General features: G+C 36.6%; 1 protein-coding gene across 9 annotated transcripts in view; it reads right to left on the bottom strand.

Annotated features, from left to right (window-relative positions):
• Positions 1–24,971, bottom strand: part of WWP1 (WW domain containing E3 ubiquitin protein ligase 1) — a 134,241-nt gene that overhangs the window by 10,750 nt on the left and 98,520 nt on the right. For all 9 annotated transcript variants that reach the window (XM_058698468.1, XM_058698472.1, XM_058698470.1 and 6 more), the window contains 10 exons: positions 23,459–23,513; positions 23,290–23,374; positions 23,042–23,170; positions 20,139–20,214; positions 19,959–20,030; positions 17,992–18,080; positions 14,357–14,516; positions 10,698–10,831; positions 10,469–10,609; positions 6,021–6,141 (listed from right to left, as the gene is read on the bottom strand). In XM_058698468.1, the coding sequence (XP_058554451.1) occupies positions 6,021–6,141; positions 10,469–10,609; positions 10,698–10,831; positions 14,357–14,516; positions 17,992–18,080; positions 19,959–20,030; positions 20,139–20,214; positions 23,042–23,170; positions 23,290–23,374; positions 23,459–23,513 (1,062 nt within the window). The remainder of the gene's footprint in view (positions 1–6,020; positions 6,142–10,468; positions 10,610–10,697; positions 10,832–14,356; positions 14,517–17,991; positions 18,081–19,958; positions 20,031–20,138; positions 20,215–23,041; positions 23,171–23,289; positions 23,375–23,458; positions 23,514–24,971) is intronic.

Here is a 24,971-nt window from a genome sequence, read left to right as displayed (position 1 = left end):
AACACTTGTGCACATGGCCTAATTATGTGAACAGCTGCATGCATGACAACTAATGATCACAGCAAATCCAAGGAAATTTGTAGCAATTTAGAACAAGGATTCTTTGGTACTTTATCTTTTCCATGTTTATTGAACTCACACTGAAAACACTTAGAGTTTTTATTCTTCAAGAAAAACATTAGCTATGCTAGAAGAATCTCTTACTAAAAATGTATCCCAAATTAGGTGTCCAAACTGTTAAGTTTCAAATGTAAATTTCTGTTTCTTTTTTTTTTTCTTCTTAATCTATGCTATCTTCCATTTAAAGTTAAAAATATACTAATTCCTGTTATTAATTTTTCTAGGCTTTGGGAATAAAATATTCTATGTGAAATTTTCAAATAAGCCCACTGAATTACATAGGGGATGAAAGCTATTTTTGGCATAATGAAGTAGTCCAATACTTCATTTCTCCTAAGTTAACTTTGAGCTATAATGTATAGGCAATAAAATGCATGTATTTTAAGTATAGTTAGATGAGATTTGACAGATATATACACCTATGTAACTGCCACCACAATCAAGATGTACAATATTCCCATTATGCCTCTTTTTGCAGAGAAAAACAACATCTTTGTCTTTGGCTCTACGTAATCAATGATTTCATCACAGGTTAAGTTTTTGAGAATATCACACATGCGCATGCGCACACGCGCGCACACACACACACACACACACACACACACACACACACACACTACACAATTAACACTCTTCTGTTGTCTCCACCCCCTGCCTCCACCCGTCAACACCATGTCTATGAGATTCGCGTTCATTATACAACAATTTACTTATTTCATTTCTTAATGGTCATTTAGGTTACTTCAAATTTTTGGCTTTGATGAATAAAGTTGTGATGAACATTTATGTAAAAATCTTTGTATAAATATATATTTTATTGCACTTGAATAAATACCTAACAGTGGAACTGCCAGAGCATAAGCAGCTGATATATATGTTTAACATTGTAAGAAACTACCAACACTATCCCAAAGTGTTTTCATTTACAGTTTCAATTTGCAGTTTTAATTTCATTTAGTTTTAATTTACATTTCCCCAACAATGAGTTATAGTTCATGTGTTTACTTGCCATCATAGCTTCTTTTGTGAAGTGGGTCTTTGCCCATTCTAGAAAATTGTTTTTTAAGGAGTTTTAAGAGTTAAAATACGTGTGTGTGTGTGTACACACATACACACACATACACACACTCCCAGTGTGTAGACTGCCTTTTCATTTGCTTAACAGTATCTTTTGAAGAGCAGAAGTTTTACTTTTGATGAAGTCTTTATCCTTTTTGTGTATGTGTGGTTTATTGTTTTATATTCTTAAGAAACTTCTGCCCATACTAACATTACTCTATGTTTTCTTTATAGCTTTCATATTTACATTTATGATTTCATCTTTTTTCATAGACTAAAGTAGAAGTCAATGTTAATTTTCTTCTATATGGACATCTAGTTGATCCAGCATCATTTTAAAAGATTTTTTCTTTCCTCACTGAAAAATAGTAGACTTCTGTTAAAAATCAATTCATAATATATGTGTGGATCTATTTCTGAACTCTCTAGTGTTCCACTGATCTATTTGTGTATCCTTTCAAAAGCACCACACTGCTATAATGACTATGGCTTAATAATAATTTTTGAAATCAGGCAGTGAACATCCTCCAAGTCTGTTCTTTTTCAAAACTGTTTTAGCTTATCTAGAGCCTTTGCATTTCTTTGTATTTTTAAAATCAGCTTGTCAATTTCTACAAAAAATTATTCCAGATATTGATTGGGATTGTGTTGAATATACAGATTTAGAGAGAACTGACATTTATAACAGAGTCTTCCAATACATAATATGATGTATCTTCCCATCTATTTAAGTCATCTTTTTCTTTAAAAAAAAATGTTTATTGGGGCACCTGGGTGGCTGGCTCAGTCGGTTAAGCATCTGACTTTGGCTCAGGTCGTGATCTTGCAGTTTGAGTTTGAACCCCACATCAGGCTCTGGACTGACAGCTCAAAGCCTGGAGACTGCTATGGATTCTGTGTCTCCCTCTCTCTATGCCCCTCTTCCCAGTCGCACACTGTCTCTCTCTCTCTCAAAAATAAACATTAAAAATTTTTTAAAGGTTGGGGCGCCTGGCTGGCTCAGTCGGTTAAGGATCAGATTCTTGGTTTCAGCTCAGGTCATGATATCACAGCTCTGTGGGTTCAAGCCCCACATCGGGCTCAGTGCTGGCAGCACAGAGCCTGCTTGGGATTCTCTCTCTCCCTCTCTAGCTGCCCTTCCCCCACTCGTGCTGTCTTTCTCAAAACAAACTTAAAAAAATTTTTTTAAAGAAAAATAATTTTTTAAAGGTTTATTTATGTTGAAAGAGAGGGAGGGAGAGAGAATCCCAAGCAGACTCTGCACTATCAGCACAGACCCCCATACAGGGCTTGATCTCACGAACCATGAGATCATGACCTGAGCTGAAATCAGGAGTTGGACACTTAACTGACTGAAACCATGCAGGCGCCCCAAGTCATCTTTAATTTTTCTGAGCAATGTCTTGTGTTTTCAGTACAGAGGTCTTCCATGCCTTTGGTTACATTTATTTTTTTGATGCGTTAGTAAATAAAACTTTAAAATTTCAATTTCTAAGCATTTGTTGCCGGTACATAGAAAATATATACTTGATTTTTTAATTACTGGCCTTCTATCCTACAGTCTTGTTAAATTTGCTGTTATTTCTAGTGTTTTTTTTCTTTGGTAGGTTCTTTAGGAGTTTCTAAGTTGACTATCATATGTTATTATCCATGGATAAAGGCCATTTTACTTCTTTCCAGTCTTTATGCTTTTTGTTTCTACTTTTGCCTTACTGCACTGGCTGGGCCAGTGGGGAATATCTGGTACAGTGGGTAATATAAAGGATGAGCGTTTTGCCCCTGTTCCTAATCTCAATATGAAATATTTAAGATACCACCATTCACAATGATGTCAGGGTTTATCTTATTCGTTGATCCTCTTTTAACAAACTGAGAAAGTGGCCTTCTATTCCTAGTGTGATGAGAGTTTTTATAAAGAATGATTGTTACATCTTCATAGTTGAAACATTTTAACTTGTAAAGGGGCATGATTATCAATAATCATTATTTTCAATAATAGTATACATGCCCATTATTGTGGTATTATTCATGGTTAAGAGAGATGAATGGATGTAAAAGAATAAAAATCAAGATAAAGCAAAAATAACAACAAAAAAGATCTATATTTTCTCACAGTTCTGTACCATGAACTAAAGGCAAATCAGTAACAATAAGAGCTTTAGTCCCCTTATACGTAAAAGGAAACTATCACATGGTCAAACTATTTCACAGGGCTATGCATGAGACAACTGTATCTACCAAGGGCTATATGAAAGTATGCGTCTCTTCATACCCTTTCAGATCTACTGTCTTAGTTTCATCTCTGCTCTAATGTTGGACTCTGGCTGTAATATCCCTCTTTCACTAGGTGTGCCTCCAAAGTAGGAGCTTTTTTATTAGTTTTTAAAAAATTTAAATCCAAGTTAGTTAACATATAATATAATAATGATTTCAGGAACAGAATTTAGTGATTCATCACTTACATATAACACCCAGTGCTCATCCCAACAAATGCCGTCCTTAATGCCCATCGCCCATTTAGCCCATCCCCCCGACCCAACACCCCACCAGCAATCCTCAATTTGTTCTCTATATTTAAGAGTCTCTTGTGGTTTGTTTCCCTTTCTGTTTTTATCTTATTTTTGCTTCCCTTCTCCTATGTTCATCTGTTTTGCTTCTTAAATTCCACATGAGTGAAGAAATCATATGATATTTGTCTTTCTCTGACTTATTTTGCTTAGCATAATACACTCTAGTTCCATCCATGTTGTTGCAAATGGCAAGGTTTCATTCTTTTTCATCGCCAAGTAATATTCCATTGTATAGATATACCAAATCTTATTTATCCATTCATCAGTGGATGGACATTTGGGCTTTTTCCATACTTTGGCTATTGTCAGCAGTGCTGCTATGAACACTGGGGTGTATATGCCCTTTTGAATCAGCACTCCTGTATCCTTTGGATAAATACTTAGTAGTGCAATTGCTGAGTCATGGGGTAGCTCTATTTTTAATTTTTTGAGGAACCTCCATCCTGTTTTCCAGAGTCGCTGCACCAGTCTGCATTCACACCAGCAGTACAAAAGAGTTCCTTCCTCTTTCTCTGCATCCTCACAAACATCTGTTGTTGCCTGGGTTGTTAATTTTAGTCATTCTGACAGATGTGAAGTGGTATCTCATTGTGGTTTTGATTTGTATTTTCCTGATGATGAGTAATGTTGAGCATCTTTTCACGTGTCTGTTAGCCATCTGGATGTCTTCTTTGGAAAAGTGTTAAAATAGGAGCTCTTAATGGTATGGAATACTTTAGGTGTACACATTTTGAAGACACAAAATTAATTAATTTTCTTCAGATTCTTAATGAAGTGTGTGATTTAAAAAAAAGATTAAATACTGCTATCTTCCATTCTATTCTTCTGATGTGTTTCTGCTAATCTGTGTAGTCAAGCTGTTAAGAAAGAGATGTTAGCCAGATTTATAGAGTCTGCATCTCATCCAGGCTCAGAGTCCTTATTTTCATATACTTGTCAGTTACCAGAAGGCGAATTTCTATAGGGGAATATTACTGTATATATAAATCATCATGCTAACTTTTTATATGCACATTTGATTATGGTGTCTTAACAGAGAACCAAAGATGGCTAAAGTTAAAACACTATACCCAAAGCAGGCAGAGAAGAAATACCAAGGACTTTCCCTACAGCCCTGCCTTGTGTTCTAATCTATATGGAGAAAGAAGACTTCAAGAATTCACCATAACTAATCACTAGAGAAATATAAATCGTAACCACAATGGGATATCACCTTATACCCATTACTATAATAAAACAGAAAATAACAAGTGTGGGCAAAGATGTGAAGAAACTGGAACCTGTGCACTTTTGGTGGGAATGTAAAATGGCACAGCCACTACAGAAGTGTGGTAGTTCCTCAAATAATTAAACACAGATTTACTATATGATTCACCAACACCACTCCTGAGTATACATCTAAAAGAACTGAAAACAGACTCTCTAAGAGATATCTATAGACCCATGTTCATGGCAGTTTTATTTACAGTAAACCAAAAGGTAGTAGCCACCCAAATATCCATTGACTGATGAATAAACAAAATGTATAGATATATACATACAACGGAATACTATTCAGCCTTAAAAAGGGAAGGAATTCTTACACATGCTACAATATGAATCAACTATGAGGAACATTATGTTAAGTAAATAAGCCAGTCATAGTAAGACAAATACTGCATTATTTCACTTACAGGAGACACCAAGAGTAGTTAAACTCATAGAAAGTAGAATGGCGGGGCCAAGAAGGAGAAATGGGGACCTGTATAGAATTTCAGTTTTGCAAAATGAAAAAGTGCTGGAGATTGGTTGCACAATAATGGGAATATACTTAACATTACTGAACTGTACAATTAAAAATATTCAAAATGGTAAATTCTGTCATGTGTACTTTCCCACATCCCTCCAAAAAAAGAAGTTCTGATATACTTCTAATAAGTCTGAATACAGTTAAGACCACTAAGAACTCATGACTTAAAAAACTGATCTTTGGGGCAACTCACTACTAACCCAGGATTTTATTAAGTTCCCCAAGTTATTAACAAGGTTGAACTCATTCTTCAGGATAGGGGGCACTGATTAATGACTTTGTACCCATGACATCATCATGGTTTAGAGAACTTAAGACCATCACCCCATGCTGGGATTTTAATACATCCTGAACACTGAGATGGATAAGAGAACTCAAGATTGTGCCACATCATTTAAAAATGTGTGGACATCCTGTAGAAGCGCAAAAACAGTCCCTCCTCCCATTAACATCTTCTAAACAGCATAATAAAAAAGCCTAACCTCCAATTCTTTTTCATCAAAGTACTGTAGCCACTGAAGAGGAACAACTTCATTAAAACCATCAAGGAAAGCTTTGGTCTGTTCTTGCACTCCTCGAGAAAAACGCCACTCTGTCATTAAACTGAAAATAAAAACAATATTTAAAAATAGTTAATCTGAATGTGAGGTAAAAGCTTAGAAACACCAACTACTTCTAAAATTCCGTCTCTTTTTCCAAATATACCATACATATGTAACATACACGTTTGTGTGTTTATGTATGTAACACGTTTTTCCATGAGGAAATCAGTTCTAGCACATCTGTGGCTAGAAAGGATGCTTTTCAAAATAGGAAGTTCTTTGTCAGTAAGACAGCTACAGTTCAATACTTACTATTTCCTGTTCGTGTGTAACAAATAATTCCAGATATTGTCTAGCTGACACAGTAAGGGAAAGGCTACAGTCATTCAACAGGTTCTCCTCCCAGCAAACCATTCGCCAAGGGAGACTTGAGAACTCTGACTCAGCCTTGCACAGCGGGGAAAGCAAGGGACTGTCTCGGTAACAGTCTGTCTGCAGGCCATATGCTTAAATGCAGTATGATCCCTCTGTCTGAGAAGGCTTAAAGCTGGGGAACTGGTTCTTTACATGTTAATTCATTAGAGAGAACACAAAGATTTCCTAAAAGAATAGAAAAGACGAGAAGAAACATTCCGAGGAGACATATAATGCAGACATACAGGAGGGAAGTGTAATATAAAGAAGTAAGGAAGAGAATCTGTATAGTGACGCAGAATCTATACAAGGGGCCCTGACAGTAGGTGGGTCTGGAGGTCCCTGTGGAAGCAGCACAGACTACTGATGAGGAGAAGACACCAGAAACAGCAGACAAAGGGAAAGGCGATTATCCACATTCCTCCCCTTCCAAAAGCCTCTTCCCGTGTCCCAAAGGAAGCTGATTTTATTCTCTGCTGAGGCAAACCTTTCATCCTTGCTGCCTCTACAACTTTTCTTCATCAATAACTCACCTTCTCCTGCCCATGCCCTCAACTCTACCTTCCTACCCCACTTCCCATTTGCCCACATGGATGCTCAGACCATTATTTTCCAAAACCCTCCCTTCAACCCAGTGTTTGCTTTTAACTACTGCCTTTGCTCTCTTTACCACCACTCCTATTAGAAGAGTACTCTATCCTGTCTCCACTTCTCAGCTCTATTCATCCAAATTTTAAACCACTGTAAATGTCTGGGTTTTCAAGATTTCGCTCTGGGGGATAAACAAATCCCTTCACATATGTCACCAAAGAAGTCTCAATTGCCAAGCCCAATGCCCTCTTCAAAATTACTCCTGCTGCATGAACTTCCTGTAACACTGGGTGTTAGCATTCCCAACCCTCAGAGAGTTCTCTGATCTGACAATACCACCGCTCCTTATCTGACTTAGCTACTTTGTTCCTTTCATTGGTTTCACTGGTCCACAAACGTTGGCATCACTGAGCTCTCTGCCTTTTCTTTTCTAGCTCTTTACTACTTAAAGATAATTAACATGTTCAACTGTTAACCAATTCAGAAACCTCAAATATTTCATTTACTAGTATTTCCCCCACTACATGTAATCAATCATTGAATCTGAGCTATTCTATTCCTATAATATCCTCAAAAATCCATTCCCTCATTTTTACCTCACCTGTTTCAGGTAGGTCTACAATACCAACTACAAGAAGTTTGAAAGAGCCTTTTAACTATGTTAAGATCTCTAACTACTCCCCCTTCCATCCATCCCTCTCAATTCATCTTCCACAAAGATGCTAGGATTAGCCTTCCAGAAATAATTCTGATCATTTTATCTTAGTTTTCGTTTGTTTTTGATGACTCTCCTATTAGAGCAAAAATGCAGGTTTCTTAGACATAAAAGTTTCCCTAGACTAATGCAAATCTGGCTACCATTCAAGGCTCCTAGCTAGCCACTATATCTCCTCTGTGGCTGTAGATTCTTGGGATAAATTAATCCCTTTAATACCTCAATTCCTCTGCTTTTGCTATTTCCCTCCCTCCAAAAAGCACTCCATCTTTTCAGACCTAACATGCAATGCCATGGGAAAAACTTTCCTGAGTCCTAGCAGAATCAATCCCACTTTGGATTCTGACAGCATTTCATACATCTCTCTACCATTCATTTACTCAGAGATTAACTGCGGTACACTAAAACCAAAATATCCCAATTAAAAAAGAATAGTATTCTTACATAATTTTAAAGAGCAAGATTAAAAAAAAAACAAGATTAAAGTCTGTTATTGTTTCAGAAACTGAAACAATTAAGCAAAAATTGTTATATTCAAGATTAGATATCAACTCTTATATAACAGGTATTACATGGGCAACTCTTTAAAAACCAGTTATCACCTTAACACAAAATATAAAATATAAAGTAGCAAACTAAATATGGCCTTTATATGATGAAATTTTGTTTAATCTGCTTTTGATATTTGAAAACATTGACAGCATTTTAAAAATGCTTCGGATGTGCTATTTAATAGCTATTGTTGGTTTCTGTGGAAAGCTTATGGCTTGAATACAAAAAGCCCAGTGCCTTATGGAACTATCTTTGGAAACATACTGTTTTCAAAATGGAAAAAACAATGTAGCTATTTACAATACGAGTAATAAATGCTCACTATATGACAAAGAAGCAAAACAAAAATACCTCAGAGAATATAAAGATACATAAAGAAGAAAATCAGTTATTAAACTGGTTTTCTCCACTCAGAGAAAACTAATTAAGCAGAAAAATAGGAAGAGGCCTAGAATGCCACACTGGAATAGCTGCATTAACTTAATAAGCAAAGAGACATTAAGGATGTGAAATTGAAAGGCCATAGCAATTTTATGGGTTAAAAAGGGAAGAGAGGATTGTTAGCTATGTCCTTTTGCAAAAGCAATACATCAATTAAACAGTCTTTGACGAAATTACCTCACTTTAGAAATCTATGCCACAAAGACAAAAGCAGCAGATACACACAGCTTTACTTAAGGAAGTTTTCTTTGCCTTTGTTTGCAGTGGCCCAAACTGGACACAATCTGAATGACACTTACTAGCAGAAAGGACTACTATAGAATGGGTATACCATAATTTATCTAGCTATTAGAAAATGTGTTAGGTCTATCTCTACTGACCTAGAGGATGGAAAAAGCAAGCTAGAGAGTATGATACGATCCCATTTTTGAAACAAATATCAAGAACATAAAGTCTGAGACGATGATGGCACCAAGAATCCAAGGGTAGTACCATTAATAGAGATAACAAGGCCAAGTAAGGCAATAGGAAAAATAACAGAAAGAAATTTGATTTTAACTTGATTTAGTAGTTGAGGAGTTGACAAACTATGGCCCATGGACCCAATCCAGCCCATCACCTGTTTTCTGTACAGCATGTAAGCTAAGAATAGTCTTTACTTTTTAAAAATGATTGAGAAAATATTCAAAGATTATCTGACTTGAAAATTATATGAAATCAAATTTCAGAGTCCACAGCAATTTTGTTGGAAACATAGATAGCAACATGTATCTGTTCATATTTTGTCTATGTGCTTTTGTGCTGCAACAGCAGAGTGGAATAGTTCCAAGAGAGATTGTATGCGGCTCACAAGCCTAAAATATTATCTGGTTCTTTCACGGAAAAGTATGGATCTACCTGGAAATTATTTCTAAAGTTCAGATATTACTTTATTAGAAAACTGAAGCCATGGTGCCAGTCTATTTAGAGAAGCAGGCTGAATAAAGAACCTTGGAAAAATATCCACATTTAGGAAAAGGAGTTTTAGATAACCATCGTTAAAGAGAAATTAAAGAAAATCCATGAGGTGCAGATCACGGGATTCAAAGGAACAGTTTCAAAACAGAGGCTGTGGTGGGCACTGTGAAAAAAGTTAGAGAGGAAACGTGAGATGGAAGAGGAATCGAGCATTAGATTACTGGTCACGGCTTGGGCTACAGGCTGGGCTTTGCTACTACCGTTATAACAGAGCACCCTAGGTTCTTCATCTAGAAATAATGAAACTGCACAGTCTTTGCAAAGTCCTTTTTAGCACCAATGTTCTATAATTTTTGATCTGGACAAAGATGGGAATGCATATAGCAAGTGGGAGTGGGAAACTGAAGGTCACTATTCTCATTTCTAGAACACTGATTGGTACTGTTGAGAACTTAAATAAATGTTAAGCCATGAGAGGTAAGGGAAGTTATTTTAGTACATTCGAATTTTTTAGTCCTGTGAGAGCATGTTTATAAACTGAGATGAAGATTGAGTAGAGAGCAAATGACAGAAAAGGATACGTGAAAGGGGGAATGAATGTGGAACAGCTTCCCAGAGGAGTGAACGTGGAATCAAATGAAGGGTACAGACAGAGTTGTTAGTTCTGACATGCTTTAGAAGTTCTAGAAATTAAGGCCAACCAAGTATATCACCTTACCCAATATATTCATCTTTGTTCTCCTCAGTCACGAGGATATTGGAACCTCCCAACTTCAGGTCATGTGAAGTAACCTTTCCCAAAATTTCCATGTCAACAGAAAAGTACATTTCTAAGCCACATTCTTCAATGTTGTTGTCTCTGGGTGATAAAAACATATATGGACTAATTAACCAGATATCTAAATTGTCTTCAAGAAAATGCCTTACTGAAAGACAAATCTTCAAACCTTATCCAGATAAGGGAGTTATAAAATTCAGTATCAATAGACTCCAAATCCTTAATAGTCAGTTTTTTGCTTAGCATACGCTTGTAGAATGGTAAAGAGAAACCAGTATCAATAAACTTCCCATGAAAAAGTGCCTGCCAAGAAAAACAAAAAATTTTACTTAAAAATTTATAAAACAGTAATTTTCTTATTCAAAGCACACAATAACAGAGAAATCATGAGATTTCTCAGGCCATGAGATTTTCACAGGCCAAAATAAGCACTTAAATAAGTAACCAGCGTAAATCATGAAAACCAATTATATAAAATGCTAAGTATGAAAAACAAATGACAGAGTTAAATAACAAACACTTAACTATATCATGTCCTTTTGATAACTATAAGGAAAATAAAAGAACAGTACCAAAACCCCCACTCTTTCTAGTGTTTTATAAATTAAATTAACCTAATTGGATGCAGAAATACAGAAGGAGCCTCAGCACTCCCGTGCACGCACCTGGCAAGACCCCTTCTTCACGCCTCTTCTGACCACAGTTGCCTAAGAGATTTCCAGGACTAACAGCATTTGCTTTCACATCTGCTCACAACAGCCAAAGCAGGAAGCGCCAGATCTCCTCAGCACCCCAATTCTCGCCACCAACTGCCCATCTATCTAAAAATCTAATTCCATTTCTCACACCTCCCCTAACTCCCAAAACCATCTCTATCCTCTACCCTGTGAGGCTCGTGATCCATCAGCAAAATCGCTCATATACTCAAATCATTCTTTGAAGATCCTTTAGCATCTTGCTTAACAAAAATCTAGTGTTTTTCTGAGGACTCCGCTTCTAAGTCCTCCCAAAGGGGTGCTGTTTCTCTCCCATCCCCCTCATGTCACCAGGCCTGGAAGTAAGGCATATGTTGCTCTTCATTACTATTTCCTCCTCCCTAAATCTGCCTGTCTTTAAGCTCATGCCTTCACACTGTCATTGGTGGCTAACCACCCCACCCCTGTCCGCATTTCACTGCTATCATCCCTAGATCTCTGGGTTTCTCCTTGTTACTCCATCAATGCTGTGTTCTTCTGTGCTACCATCATAAATAATTTTGGACAGTCTAACATCTATAATGATGATTCTCTTACTTTCCTGACTTTTTAGTCCTTTCAGTGATCTTAGTTTTTCGTTTAGCTAAACGTTCTTGACATCATACCTTAGATACTGTTATTAGCAACCACTGTATTTCTTCACAAACTCAATTTCAGCCACCACCTAATTTGCCAGCTCACTGCCTTTTGCAGTGATACCTGCAACTTTTGACCCCACTGGGATCTAAAAAATACATAGAAACTTATCACTGTTTCTCAGCTTCTCAAAAAAGTTATTTCTCCCCTTATTCAATTTTGATTCCACCATCAGTCGTTAAAATTACTCCCTTGTATACCTCCAAACCCAGCTTCCCTTCAATGAATTTCTGGCAAAATATAAAACCCTGCTAAACACAACTCTTAACCTACTCCCTGCCTGTGTTTGGGCGCTGAAACATGCTAGAAATGCATATACAACCATGGTGACTGGTTCATGACCAACAACCTCGAGTGGGAGCTTAGTGCTACCTGGTAATCCTAATGCCCCACTACATTCACTCTCCCAGATGACTATTTCATTCCTCAAATACCTCTTTTCCCCACTCCCACTGAGCCTATGATTTTGCCGTCTATTTCAGTGAGGGAAAAGAAGCCATCAGAAGAGAATTTTTGTGTGTTCCATCAGATCTGCTCACTATAAGCAACTGAATCTATTTACTGTATTAAGTCATCTATTACTTCTATGTGGACTACACAGATCTCTTCATCTCTCCTACTCAAGGTCATTGCTCCCACAGTCCCTATCTCTTTGACCTCACCAAATTCTTTCCTCTTACTTGGCCATCATCATCTGCAGATAAATCGTTTATTCCCCACCCATTCCTTATTTATTTCTAGACACTGCCCAATTTCCCTAAATGGAAGCAAACTTCCTTAAAAGGTTTATATTTGTTGTCTCCATTTCCTCTTCCATTCTCTCTGTATTTCACCCCACCAACCATTCCTCTGTACTGCTCCGGAATGCCTTTCCCCTGGCCAAATCAAATGGTTGCTTCCCATACCTCATCTTGCTCAGCCTACCAGAACCAAACATAGCTGATCATCTTCCCTCATCTTCTAGCAAGGTTCTTATTTGAGTCTCCTACCTCCTCCACGGCCTCGGCTCTTTTGCTGGTTCCTTCTCATCTCCTTGACCTGCAATGTCCTTAACCTTCTTCTCTGTCCACAGTTATTCCTTAAAAGATCACAAAGCCCTATCTATCTAGATACCCTCTCATCACCAGACTTCTATAGCCACCTACTCTACATCTCCATTTGGATCTATAGGTATCTAAAACTTAACAAACCAAATCCAGTTTCTTGATTTTTCCCAATCCCCCAAATTTGCTCTTGCCACAGCTGTGCCACCTTAGGAGACAGCCACTGCAACCAGACACATTTTGACGCCATACCTGACTCTCTCACACTATGCATCTAAGCTGTCTGAAAACCCTGTTAACTACAGAATATATCTCCGAATCCAAACCACTTCTCACGACGATCTCAACTGCTACACCACTTAAGTCCAAAGCCACTATCATCTCTCACGTGGACTGTCATAAATGGTCTCTCTGCTTCTATGTTGCTCTCCTCTGCACGCAATTATAGTCTCTTTCCTACACAGCAGCAAGATAAACTTCATAAAAGCTAAGTCAGATGTTATTTTGATCATGTTATTTCCTGCTCACAACCCTTAAGTGCATTTCCTAGAGGTCCCACACAGTACCTTTCAACCCCATCTCCCACCACATTCTCTCTCATATACTCTGCTCCAGGCATGCCATTTCCCAATCAAAAATGTAACTACACTTTGGAGACTTTTTCTTGCTCTTCCTTATGCCTAGAATGTTATTCTCCAAGATATATGCATCATTCAATTCTTTGCTTTCACTTTTATGTTCATGTGTGACCCCTCAGAGAGGCCACTTCTAATCGTGCCATATAAAAAAGCAACACTCCTTTTTCCTCGGCACATACTTATGTGTTATTCTGTATTTTTTATGTGTTAACTCTTCTAACGGAAGGGTTACAGAGAGAACGGGGACAATGTCTTTTTATCATGGTCTCACCTCTGTCATACTACCATGCTATAGTAGGTGCTCAATAAATATTTGCTGAGTGAATAAACAGGTAAGAAAGTACAAATACAAACACTTCTGAAAAGATAACAGTTCCACACCACAAGAGCTTCTGTAAAGCTCTGAAAATTCCCAGCACATCAGTCAAGTCCAAATGTTATACAACTCAGATTTTCCTTTTATACAAAAGTAGTCACACTATAATTATGCTTTAATTTATAAAATAAAAGGACTTTTAAAGACCAAAAGGCTACATCAATAATCCTTGTATTCATAATCTTGATTTCATATAGGTACTCAAAAAATAAATTGTATTTTGGTATTCTCCTTTCTAGGCAGACTTCCGTGGTAACAAAGTTTGGGAATATATATAAGGGATAATGCAGATCATTTTTTAGTCTTCTCTAAAATACTTTTGAGATAAACAAGTTTAAGTAAATAAATGAATAAATAAATAATGGAAAATCAGGACTCACCATAGCAATAAAGCGGCCAATAAAACAGAAGTACGAAAGATGGTCTGGATTAATGGTTGATGCTGGATTTATTTGTAGACAATAGTTGTTCTTGCCAGCATACTCAAATAAGCAATACATGGGGTTCAAAACTTCATGTGAAAGCAAGAAAAACCATTCTCTAAAAGAAAAGATAATTTTTTAGCATTCATACATACATGAATTTAAAAACAAACCTAAATACACCCATGTACATATCATACCTCTGCTCAACAGCCTGTAGTAACTTGGCTGCCCAATTCCTCAGCCCTCCAGTTAAGTCTTCCTATGATCTGGCCCTCCAGTCAGTTACCTGCAGTTCTTATGATGCCAGACTACAAACTCAATGCCACTCACAGATAACATGCTTATTTTTATGCCATACTTTCATCTGGCTATGTCTCCTCAGTGTCAAGCCAGCTTATGTAGGTCCCACTTTTTCTTTCAGCACAACGTAGATCCATCCCATTTAAGCAATTTTTCGAAGCAATTTTCAACATATTTATTTGTATCAATCACTGAGTACTCTGTGGTATTGTGGTAACAACCACAATATTATTCATTTTCCTATACATGACCTGCCCATCCACTAGACTATAAGCTCCTCAAAAGCAAAAGCCACGTCTTTACATATATTTTTGTAACTGACTCACAGGCATTTTAGGATCTATACACAATAGGCTTTAATAAGTATTTGCTGTTGATACTGACAGACACAGCACTGATGCTAAGGAACGGTTTTTATTGTCAATGTATTACAAATGAAACAAAAATTTAAAAGATGAAACCTTTAAATGTGATAAGCATTCTCTAACTTTTTACCATCAATTTTGCCTCATGTAGCAAAGTCCAATACATATGAGATCCAAATAGATAAGAGATTAATAATTTACATATCAAAATAAACCCAATTTGCAAGATTCTCTTCAACGGTAATTGCTTCTAAAGCAGGGTTCCAAGCTCAAATGCTTACAGTGATTAGCAAGTGGCTTCCTTCTGTACACAGCCTCCAATGCTCTACCTAGCCCCAATCTCCCATTCCTCACTGTATCCCTAATAAAAGTTATTACCAGTTTTAAGGAAGAATTATTTCTCGGCATATAATCATTGTCCTTAGATGACAGGGGAATGGTGGGCACAGAGTGAAAAAGAGTGTATACTACTCTATAGGATTGAATCAGCTACTCAGATTCAGCCAATTGATGCCACGTGAGAAGCTGCCAACATGGGTCTACGGTTTTTAAAGAGAACCCAGAAATCTTGATTCTTAAGCATAATTTAGTGATTTTCTTTAATGTATCAAATAATTGAAAAAAAAATTTTTAAATCACAGTGGGGGCCATTACTAGGCAGGCTAGATCTGGCCTGGAAGCCTTTTTACAAACACTGTTCTAAAGCTTTAAAAATACAATCTCAGAAACTGTCTGACAGGTAGAGAAGGTAGTCTTTCACTAAACAAAATCAACTAAGAAATGATAAACACTAATCCACAAAACTAAATCCAGTCCCAACATAGTAGCTGAACTAAGTGACTTCCCACTGTGACAAGGCTGAGGTAAGACATGTCCCCAGGGAAAAGGGCTGACGGATCTGTGAGAACATGTTTAGACACAGAAAAACCAGAAATAGAATTTCCAGTTGCGGCAGATCACTTTTAGCAAACTAGAAGCCCAGAGAAAACGGAATAAGTTTAAAAGAAGAATGTTTATGTATAACATGGTATCTGACCTATATACCCTGACATTAAAAGAAAAGAAGAAAAAATTCTAATTAATAAGAGGTGGAAGAGTTCACTTTCAACATATCCTTTTCTATACTTTCTAATAAACTAAAGAGATACAAGAGGTTAAAAAAATTATGAGACAACAGATGAGCTAGCAGAGTCTAGAGAAGAAAATGAAGAAAACAGTAAAGCCACTAATGAAGAAAAATCACATTAGAAGCAACAAAATGTAGGGCAGTACTGCAAACAGTGACATGAGGATAGGTTTGAGAAAATCAAAACAAAATAGAAAAGCACAAAGATAAAAATAATCAGAGATAAGATGACAGACAGGTAGGACTGACGAAGAAGATTCCACATACCCATGACTGATGTTCCTGAAGAAAAATGGAACAAATGGAACAGAAAAAATATTCAAAGACATAATAGAAGAAAATTTCCCTTAAATTAAGAAAGATCTTAATAGGTTCCTAAGAAAAGATATAAAACAATCAACAATTAATGAATTAATGAACTTCAAGGAAAAGGACTGTGTGGGCATCCAAAGAAAAAAGTTTCCTATAAGGTGCTGGCTTTCCACTTCACAGTGCTGTACCATTCAATGCTAGAAGACAGTGAAGCGAGGTCTACAGAGAAGGGGACAAACTAGTGTTGCATAAGACATTTATATCTAGTGACGTTATTTATATACAAAAGCACAAAAACACATTTTCAAATATGCAAAACTAAAGGAGTATATCACCCTTGTAAACTCTTGAATAAACCAAAACTAATACATGAATCAAAATTAAGAATTTGGGAATGAGAAAATCATACTATGGAGTAACTGGCTAAATGCATTAAAATGTCAAAATATAAAACTAAACCCAACCAATGAGGTAAGTATGAGTGCAGACAAGAATAGGAGTATTATAAAGTCAGACATTTTAAAAATAACACATTTCATTTCTAACGTCTTTCTTTTTAATGTCTGAAAATTTCTGAAATTGAGATAAATCAAAATAGATGTAATATGAACATTTAGTTTCCTTTCTGAAAAAGCTTAATAATTCACTGGATGAGAAAATATGCTAACTAACCAAATCTGATAACTCCACATATATGCTCCCACCTATTTGTTTTTGTTCACTGTACTAAAGTTGTGATTTTGTAATTCTGTACAACTATGACATATTGGTTTAAAAGATGTGTTTCTATGAAAAGCAAGTTTAAGTCTTTTAAAAGATTTAAGGAAGGTGTGTTCTGCTGAAAAATAAATTGCTTTCAAATTAGGTTTGGGTGAAGCAAAAATTTTTTAAGGTTTTCATTAAAAAAAATTGAAATTAAAGGGATTTCCCATCATATTGCTTCACATTTTCTGTTAACAATGTATTTAATAAATGTAAAACTATTCTCAAAAGGATTCACACTGGATTAAAACACAAACATAAAACCAACATACACTGTTAGAATAGTAAAAATTAACCTTATGCATGTTGATCTATTAATTATGATATCTGCATACAATGTAATATTATGCAGACATTAAATAAGAGTATCAGTGCCATTAAAATAAAGGAGAGTATTATCTCCATATATGATATGAAAATGTCGATATAAAATGATAAAATCAAGTTACTACATTGTGCATGTTATATTAACAACTGTTAAAAAAAACAAAAAACAGCATATGTACTATATCACACATACATACAAATTTATTCCTATGCAGAGAAAATGTAAAGGATAACCAAGACAGGAATAATAATGGTTACCTCTAGAATTGTGCTAATATTTTAATTTTTGTTTCTAAAAATAACTCTGGATTGCTACTGAAAAAACGTATCTTTTCAAGAATACATCCACTACAATGGAGATATATTTATTGCAAAGCAGATATGTGTTTTTATTTTACCTTGCTAGACCACCATAATCAAGTCCTTCTTCTCCTCTAAATATTACATATAATCGTCTCCTCAAGTCATAGGGTTTTAATGCCATAATCTAATTAAAAACAAAAACATGGATATTTTAACACTCATATACAGTGCAAGTTTCTTCCAAAATCATTCAACTTAAATTTCATTTGTATTTCCAGAATTATACATTTCCTTATCTCATACAATGCCTTTAATTAAAGAGATCTATTGATGTGTTCCACAAACCAGTAGAGATGTACCTTACTCTATTATGCCTCCTGTGATTCACTTTCTAAAATCTCTTTCCCCTCGTCTAGTATTAAATGGTAGTTCTACTTTGGGTTAGTGGCAAGAGGAAGAGTGACACAGAAAGTTTTTAAGCTTAGAAAATATTCAGTCCCCTGTCACTCTCCAAATTTTACCAAAATCTTGTAAAAGCTGACTTATAAATTTTTGTAACTAGCAACATTTGATGAGAACAGCTTGTTGTAGGTCCTGCTTATACCACGGATTTCATTTATCAGTAGGAAAGGAACTCAGCTAAAGAATTATTTACAGATACCCAATTTTCATAATCTTTAATGGCTTACATTAGCGATACTAGTAAACAGGCTTTACTTCTGAATAAAAATGAATTATTCCACCACACATATGATAAAACCGAAGCCAAGACTGGCGTGTCTGGGTGATGGCACAGCTTACCAGCAGGACTTCGCTTGGTAGGCAACCATGCACATCAAATTGACCATGATTCTCCCCACACCAGAGGACAGAGCAAAGTAAATCTTCCATGAACTTGGATGTATACTTGCTAAAATAAAGCTCAAACAGAGCTTAGAACAAGCTAAGAATTTATTAACTCAAACCAAAAAATTTTTTGATAGTAGCTATATTAAATATCATGCCCAAATTCCAACAGCTAGTAAAATTCAGCTAGGATCTGCATGTTGTTGAGTCTGGAATGCTGTTATTCTATTTAGGCTTGTTTATGTAAAAGTCCTTGTGTGCCTGTATACAAAAGGAATTTTAGTTTATCATTGTAATACTGGGGGCAGGGTATGAGCATGCTCAAGTGGCGGAGGGGCAGAAAGAAAGGGAGAGGGAGAATCTTAAGCAGGCTCCATACTGAGTGCAGAGCTCCACACAGGGCTGTATCTCACAATCATGAGATCATGACTTGAGCAGAAATCAAGAGTCAGGCACTTAACCAACTGAGCTACCCAAGTACCCTCGATTTATCATCTTTAAATATTCTGCAGATGATTCAGGAAAGGTAGACATATTCCATTCGTTCATTCATTCACCAAATGTTTACTGAATACCTGCTATGTGCAAGGCACTAGCATAACAGCAGTAAATGAAGTAGTCTGTGCTACCATGGAGCTTACATTCTAACAAGGGAGACAAATAAAATGGGTCAGATAAGTGTTACAGAAAAGAATAAAGTCTCAGAGGAGAGCAGGTACTGCCATTTTAAACTAGTGTGCTCAGATGAGGTCTCTTTTAGATCATAACCTTTAAACAGAAAGCTACAAGAGATAAGAACAAACATTAAGGTTACTGAAGGAAAACTTGAATGAAAGAGAGTATCTATACTGATTTAATTTTAATTTGGTAGTATTTACCAAGACTTGTTTGAGTTAATAAAGTCTTAGAAAAGTAAATAAATGTCAAAGTGTGTCAACTTGCTCCGGAAGCTGTTTATTTAAAATGGACACAATGATAATAGCTATCTCAAAGGGATGTTGTGAGGATGAATTAAATGAAATGATAAACCTAAGATGCCAGTGTCAAGCATCTGGTAATCACTGTATACATGATGGAGTTTATTATGATTATTATTATAATGCACGCTCAGTGAGTGGCAGTTCATGGTTTAAAATTTCTAAACTGTAACTCCCTTCAGATATATAGAATATAATCTGACAAGCTGTACTATTTATCCTGATAAAATCTTCCTTACCTGTTGGAAGGAATCTTCGAACAATGTCTGCCGGGATACATTGATCTTCACGTGACTGGGTAGTGCGTTAGACTAAAAACAAAAAATAGTATCGTGATATCATGTAAGTTATAGTATTTGTATAGTACAAAGATAAGACTAAATGATTACAAACATAAGATTTATTTACCACTGTAGTACCTGGCACAAATAACGGAAGTGAGCAAGTTTCCACCTAAAGCTGCGTTCATAAGCAATCTGTGGACCACCTTTAGTTCTAAAGGAAAAACAAAACAAACATGTTAGTTCACAATAGAGTTGGATATATAATATTGTGGAGTATACCAGAGTCCTACAAATGACCACAGGAAAGCTATTTGCTGGGAAAGAAGATAAATTTAGTGGGCTAAGAGGCCTGAAAAATGAGGACACACACAAAAGTAAGACTATATATAGGGGTGGATCTTTTGTAACAAAGTTAAATGAAATATTAAAGTCTGTTACTATTAAAAAAAAACTTTGATAATAACTTAAATCTAAGGAGGATAGAGGCTCTAGACAGAAAAGACAGGGAAGGAAATTCTACCACATCTTAAGCCCAATTCAAACTAAACATTGGTGAGAAAGTATGCAAAGCAAAATCAATTTCTAAGAACGAGTGACATCTAGGTCACACAGCTCAACTGGTAAATGAGGGAAGAGACAGAGTGGGTGGCATGTAAGGGACAGGTGTGAGTCACACTGGGAAGGCCTGGGTCTTCTGCCTACTGAGGGAGAGCCTAAGATACATACATAAAGAACTTTCATGATCTTAGGGAACATTTTGTAATGGATGCAAAATGTTCTCTTATGTTGTCAGGTTCAAGTGAATTCATTCAACAAATATTTATGTAAGACATACTACTACCTGGCACTCTTCTAGTTGATGAGAGTGTTATGTGTTAACAGGTAATGATAATGTGTTTTTGTGGAGGTTATATTCCAGTGAAGTGGAAAAACAAGAAACAGAATAAATAAGTAAATTATATACGAAGTGTGTTAGAAGGGGATAAATGTCTTACCACTCCTCCTCAAAAAGAAAAAACAAGAATGGTGCCTGGGTGGCTCAGTCGGTTAAGCGTCTGACTTCGGCTCAGGTCATGATCTCACAGTCTGTGAGTTCAAGCCCCACGTCGGACTCTGTGCTGACAGCTCAGAGCCTGGAGCCTGCCTCAGGTTCTGTGTCTCCCGCTCTCTCTGCCCCTCCCCCACTCATGCTTTGTCTCTCAAAAATAAACATTAAAAAAATTTTTTTTAAAGAGAGAGAGGAAAAGGCAATGTAAAAGGACACAGAGTGTATAGGGAGATGTTTTAATCCTGAAAAGGGTGAACAGAGTTGGGTTCACAAATCAATATTTGAACAAAAACATGGAGGGCATAAGCCATGTACATATTTGAAGAAAGAGCAGAATAACAGCTAAGACCCAGAAGTAAAAGTCCAGGTGCTTGAGGCAGAGCTACGTGGCCAGTGAAGCTGAAGCAGTGTGAATAAGGAGAGAAAACAGAGATGAAGTTGAAGAGGTAACGGGGATCACATTTTTTAAGGCCTTGGAGGCCATTGTGAGGAATCTGCTTTTCACTGAGATGGAAATCACTGGAAAGTTTTGTGCAAAGGAATGACTTTTTACTACTTGCTGCTCTATGGAGAATAACATTATATGAGGTGTGGACAGAAAGCAGAGAGGCACCGTGCACTCCAGTTGACCAAAGTAGTGGCAGTGGACATGGTAAGACATAACGGGATTCTGGACACACTCTGAAGTTGAGATGGCTAAAAACGTATTGTGTCAAATGCTCCTAAATCAAATGAGACAGGACTGCAACCCACCCCTGGATTAACAATTAACAATGTGGAGGTTGCTGGTGCCCTTAACAAGTTCAGGGTCAGTAAAACTCCTTGTAATCTGTTTGAAAGAGTAATTAGAAACAGCAATATAGAGACAATGCTTTCAGGTACTTTTCCCGTAAGGGGCAACAATAAAAATGAATTTTCACGGAATGAATTTGAAAGGTAAAAAGTTGTGTTTTTTTAAATTTTATTTTAAAAGGTTTATTTCTTTATTTAGAGAGACAGCGTGTATGCAGTAGAGGCACAGAGAGTGGGGGGGGGGCAGGTGGGCAGGGAGGAGAGAGAGAATTATAAGCAGGCTCTGTGCTATCAGTGCAGAGCCCGACGCAGGGGTTGATCCCACAAACTGTGAGATCATGACCTGAGCTGGAATCAAGAGTCTGTTGCTTAACCAACTGAGTGCCACCCAGGGACCCCTGTTTATTTGTTTTCAATCTAGGAGAAATCACAGGTGATGAGAATAATTCAGTAGAGGAAGAAAAACTGATGATGGAAGATAGAAAGATGACAATTGCTACAACAATTAAATGGGAAGAGGGGGAAAGATCTAGTGTGCCAGTAAAGGCACTGGCCTTTGATAGGAACAATGATAGTTCACCTATAGGATTAAGAGGGAAGACAGATGCTGGTAGGTGGGTAGATATGACAGTAGGAAATTTGAAAAAAACCTTTCATAAAACTATTTTCTTAGTGATGCAAAGATACCACACTTAAGAGTAAGGATGAAGGTGAGCTCTACTTTAAGGTCTTTTTATCTGGAAGATTCAAATTTGTTGACATCTCATTCCTTCACACTGCAGTGGCACGATGTGACTGTTAAATCTGTGCACAGACTACCTTGGTCTGAAACCAGCTCCATTACTTCCCATCTGATTTTGCACAAGTTAGTTATGTCCCCTAAGCCTCAGTTTCTGCACTGAAAAAGGGAAAATAATAGTATCCACTTCAAGGGGCTGTTGGGAAATAAAATGAGCTAGTTTATACAAAGTGCTTAGAACAATCCCCCACATACAGTAATCACTAGATAAATATTTGCCATCATTAACACATTATGTACTACAAATTCATTCTGTAGTAACATAAAGCAAAGATGTATGTATACTGAGCTATTACTTGTCTAGGTTTTCTTGATTGACAGAGTACAATCTGTTGCTGAAGTTGAGGCTAAATTTTTATGTCATTAAACAACACTTAAGTACTTTAGGTTTTCACTTACACAGATGACTTCCCATTGCGAGGATCTTTGAATGTTGTTGTTCTTGTATTATGATCAACAAAGTACCTAACGCCTTCCCGAGTATACCTGATTTCCCACCCTTCTGGCAGGGGTTCTTCATTCTGTAAGCTAATATATAAAGTTATAATCACAGGGTGAACATTTTCTAGGTACCAAAAACATCTGAATCAAGGTTTACCTACAGATGCATGTAATATTACTTAAGTAAGGCTGTAGTACACACATACCCTTGAGTTCTTGGATCTTCCCACTGGGTTGTTTTTGTGTTATGATTCACAAAGTAAACCCTGTCAGTTGAATCCACTCTTTTTTCTAAAAAATAGAGTGAGCACAGAATTTAATAACTATTTATTACATATATCTTCAGATATTTTTACCAACAACATATCAGCTTACCCCAGCCTGGTGGCAAAGGCCCATATGGGTCATTTTCTGCAGCTAACATTGAAGCCTGATTGGAGAAAGGGTTCGAGGGGAAAAAAAAAAAAACAAAACACAGTACTTTAATATAAAAGCAGAGATAAACGGAACACTTGATAGAACCACATTTTATAATAATTTTCTAAAAAATGATAAAGGAATGTGAATACAGTCATTTCAAGACACAAAGTACATTTAAACATGTCATGAGTTAAGAGGAGTCAATCAGTTGATAAAGTTACTAGTTTTTTAAAGATGACTTAGAAATAACTAATTCTGACATCAATATTTTAATTTCTTAGCCCTTCCATAATAATCTACAGGAGTGAAATGAGAGAAGAGCATATAGAAAATTGTGTTTAAATGAAAACTACTTGTTTAGAAATACAATACTAATCAGTTCTTCTTAAAACAAATGCCTAATTCTGTGCTGACAGCTCAGAGCCTGGAGCCTGCTTCGGATTCTGTGTCTCCCTCTCTCTCTGTCCCTCCCCCACTCGTGCTCTGCCTCTGTCTCTCAAAAATAAACAAACATTAAAAAAATTTTTTTAAACACATGCCTATTAATAAAACCAATATTAAAATCCAGTATCATCTTTATACAAATACTTTTAATATTAGCATCTTTTGTGTATTCATATACAAAACACATTCATGCTTACATACTGTAAGAATGACAAATACAAAAACTATCACCTGAAAAATTATTTCTTAATGATAAAGTATATGATAAAATGATACATATTTTATAACCTTATAACAGATACTGTTAATTTTACCCAGTATCAATTTCCCACTCCTCCCTCCTTGACACCCAAACCACTGTTTTCTTCAAGGCAGAAATGTATCCATCTAATATTCCATTCCCAGCTGGGTTGGTAGAATGACCAATTCTGGCCAGCGAGCTACTGTCAGAAGTCCCTGGTAAGGGCATCCCTTTCCAAGCAAAAAGGCAGGGCTTACTAGATAAAAGTCACCTGCCCTTCTCATTCCCCTTTCCCTTTCTTCTTGCCTACAACAGAGAATGAAGTCCAAAGGGCAACAGCTCTGTATGATAAAGGTGAAGCATGAAGCATGATAAGGATGTACCAAGAACCTGGGTACCAGGTGGCATTACTGAGCCAATGTAGTGTTAGCTCTGGACTTTCACCCCAGACTTGTATATACTTAGATAATTACATCTCAATCTGTTTAAAGGTGTTCTATGCAGGAGAACACATTTCTAATACATCCCTCTGACCTAATTTTGCCCTGTTTCCCTAAGGTTTTCATGTATACAGACAGCAAAAGCACACAGTACATAATGTACAAAAGCACAAAGTACATAATTTCTTGTTTACTACATACAGCTGAACAGTGAAATCTTAGCACAGATTTCTGTACAAGTTACCGAAGGACCAGAAACTGGTGGCAGCAGGAGATGCTATGAAGGCTGGGCTGGCCCTGTCCCTCTCTGCTGGCCACAGAAAACCAGGTGAGTGGGTCAGAC

Source organism: Neofelis nebulosa, chromosome 14 (genome assembly GCF_028018385.1).
Source record: "Neofelis nebulosa isolate mNeoNeb1 chromosome 14, mNeoNeb1.pri, whole genome shotgun sequence".
Classification (NCBI taxonomy): domain Eukaryota; kingdom Metazoa; phylum Chordata; class Mammalia; order Carnivora; family Felidae; genus Neofelis; species Neofelis nebulosa.
This window is presented reverse-complemented; position numbering and strand designations above follow the sequence as displayed.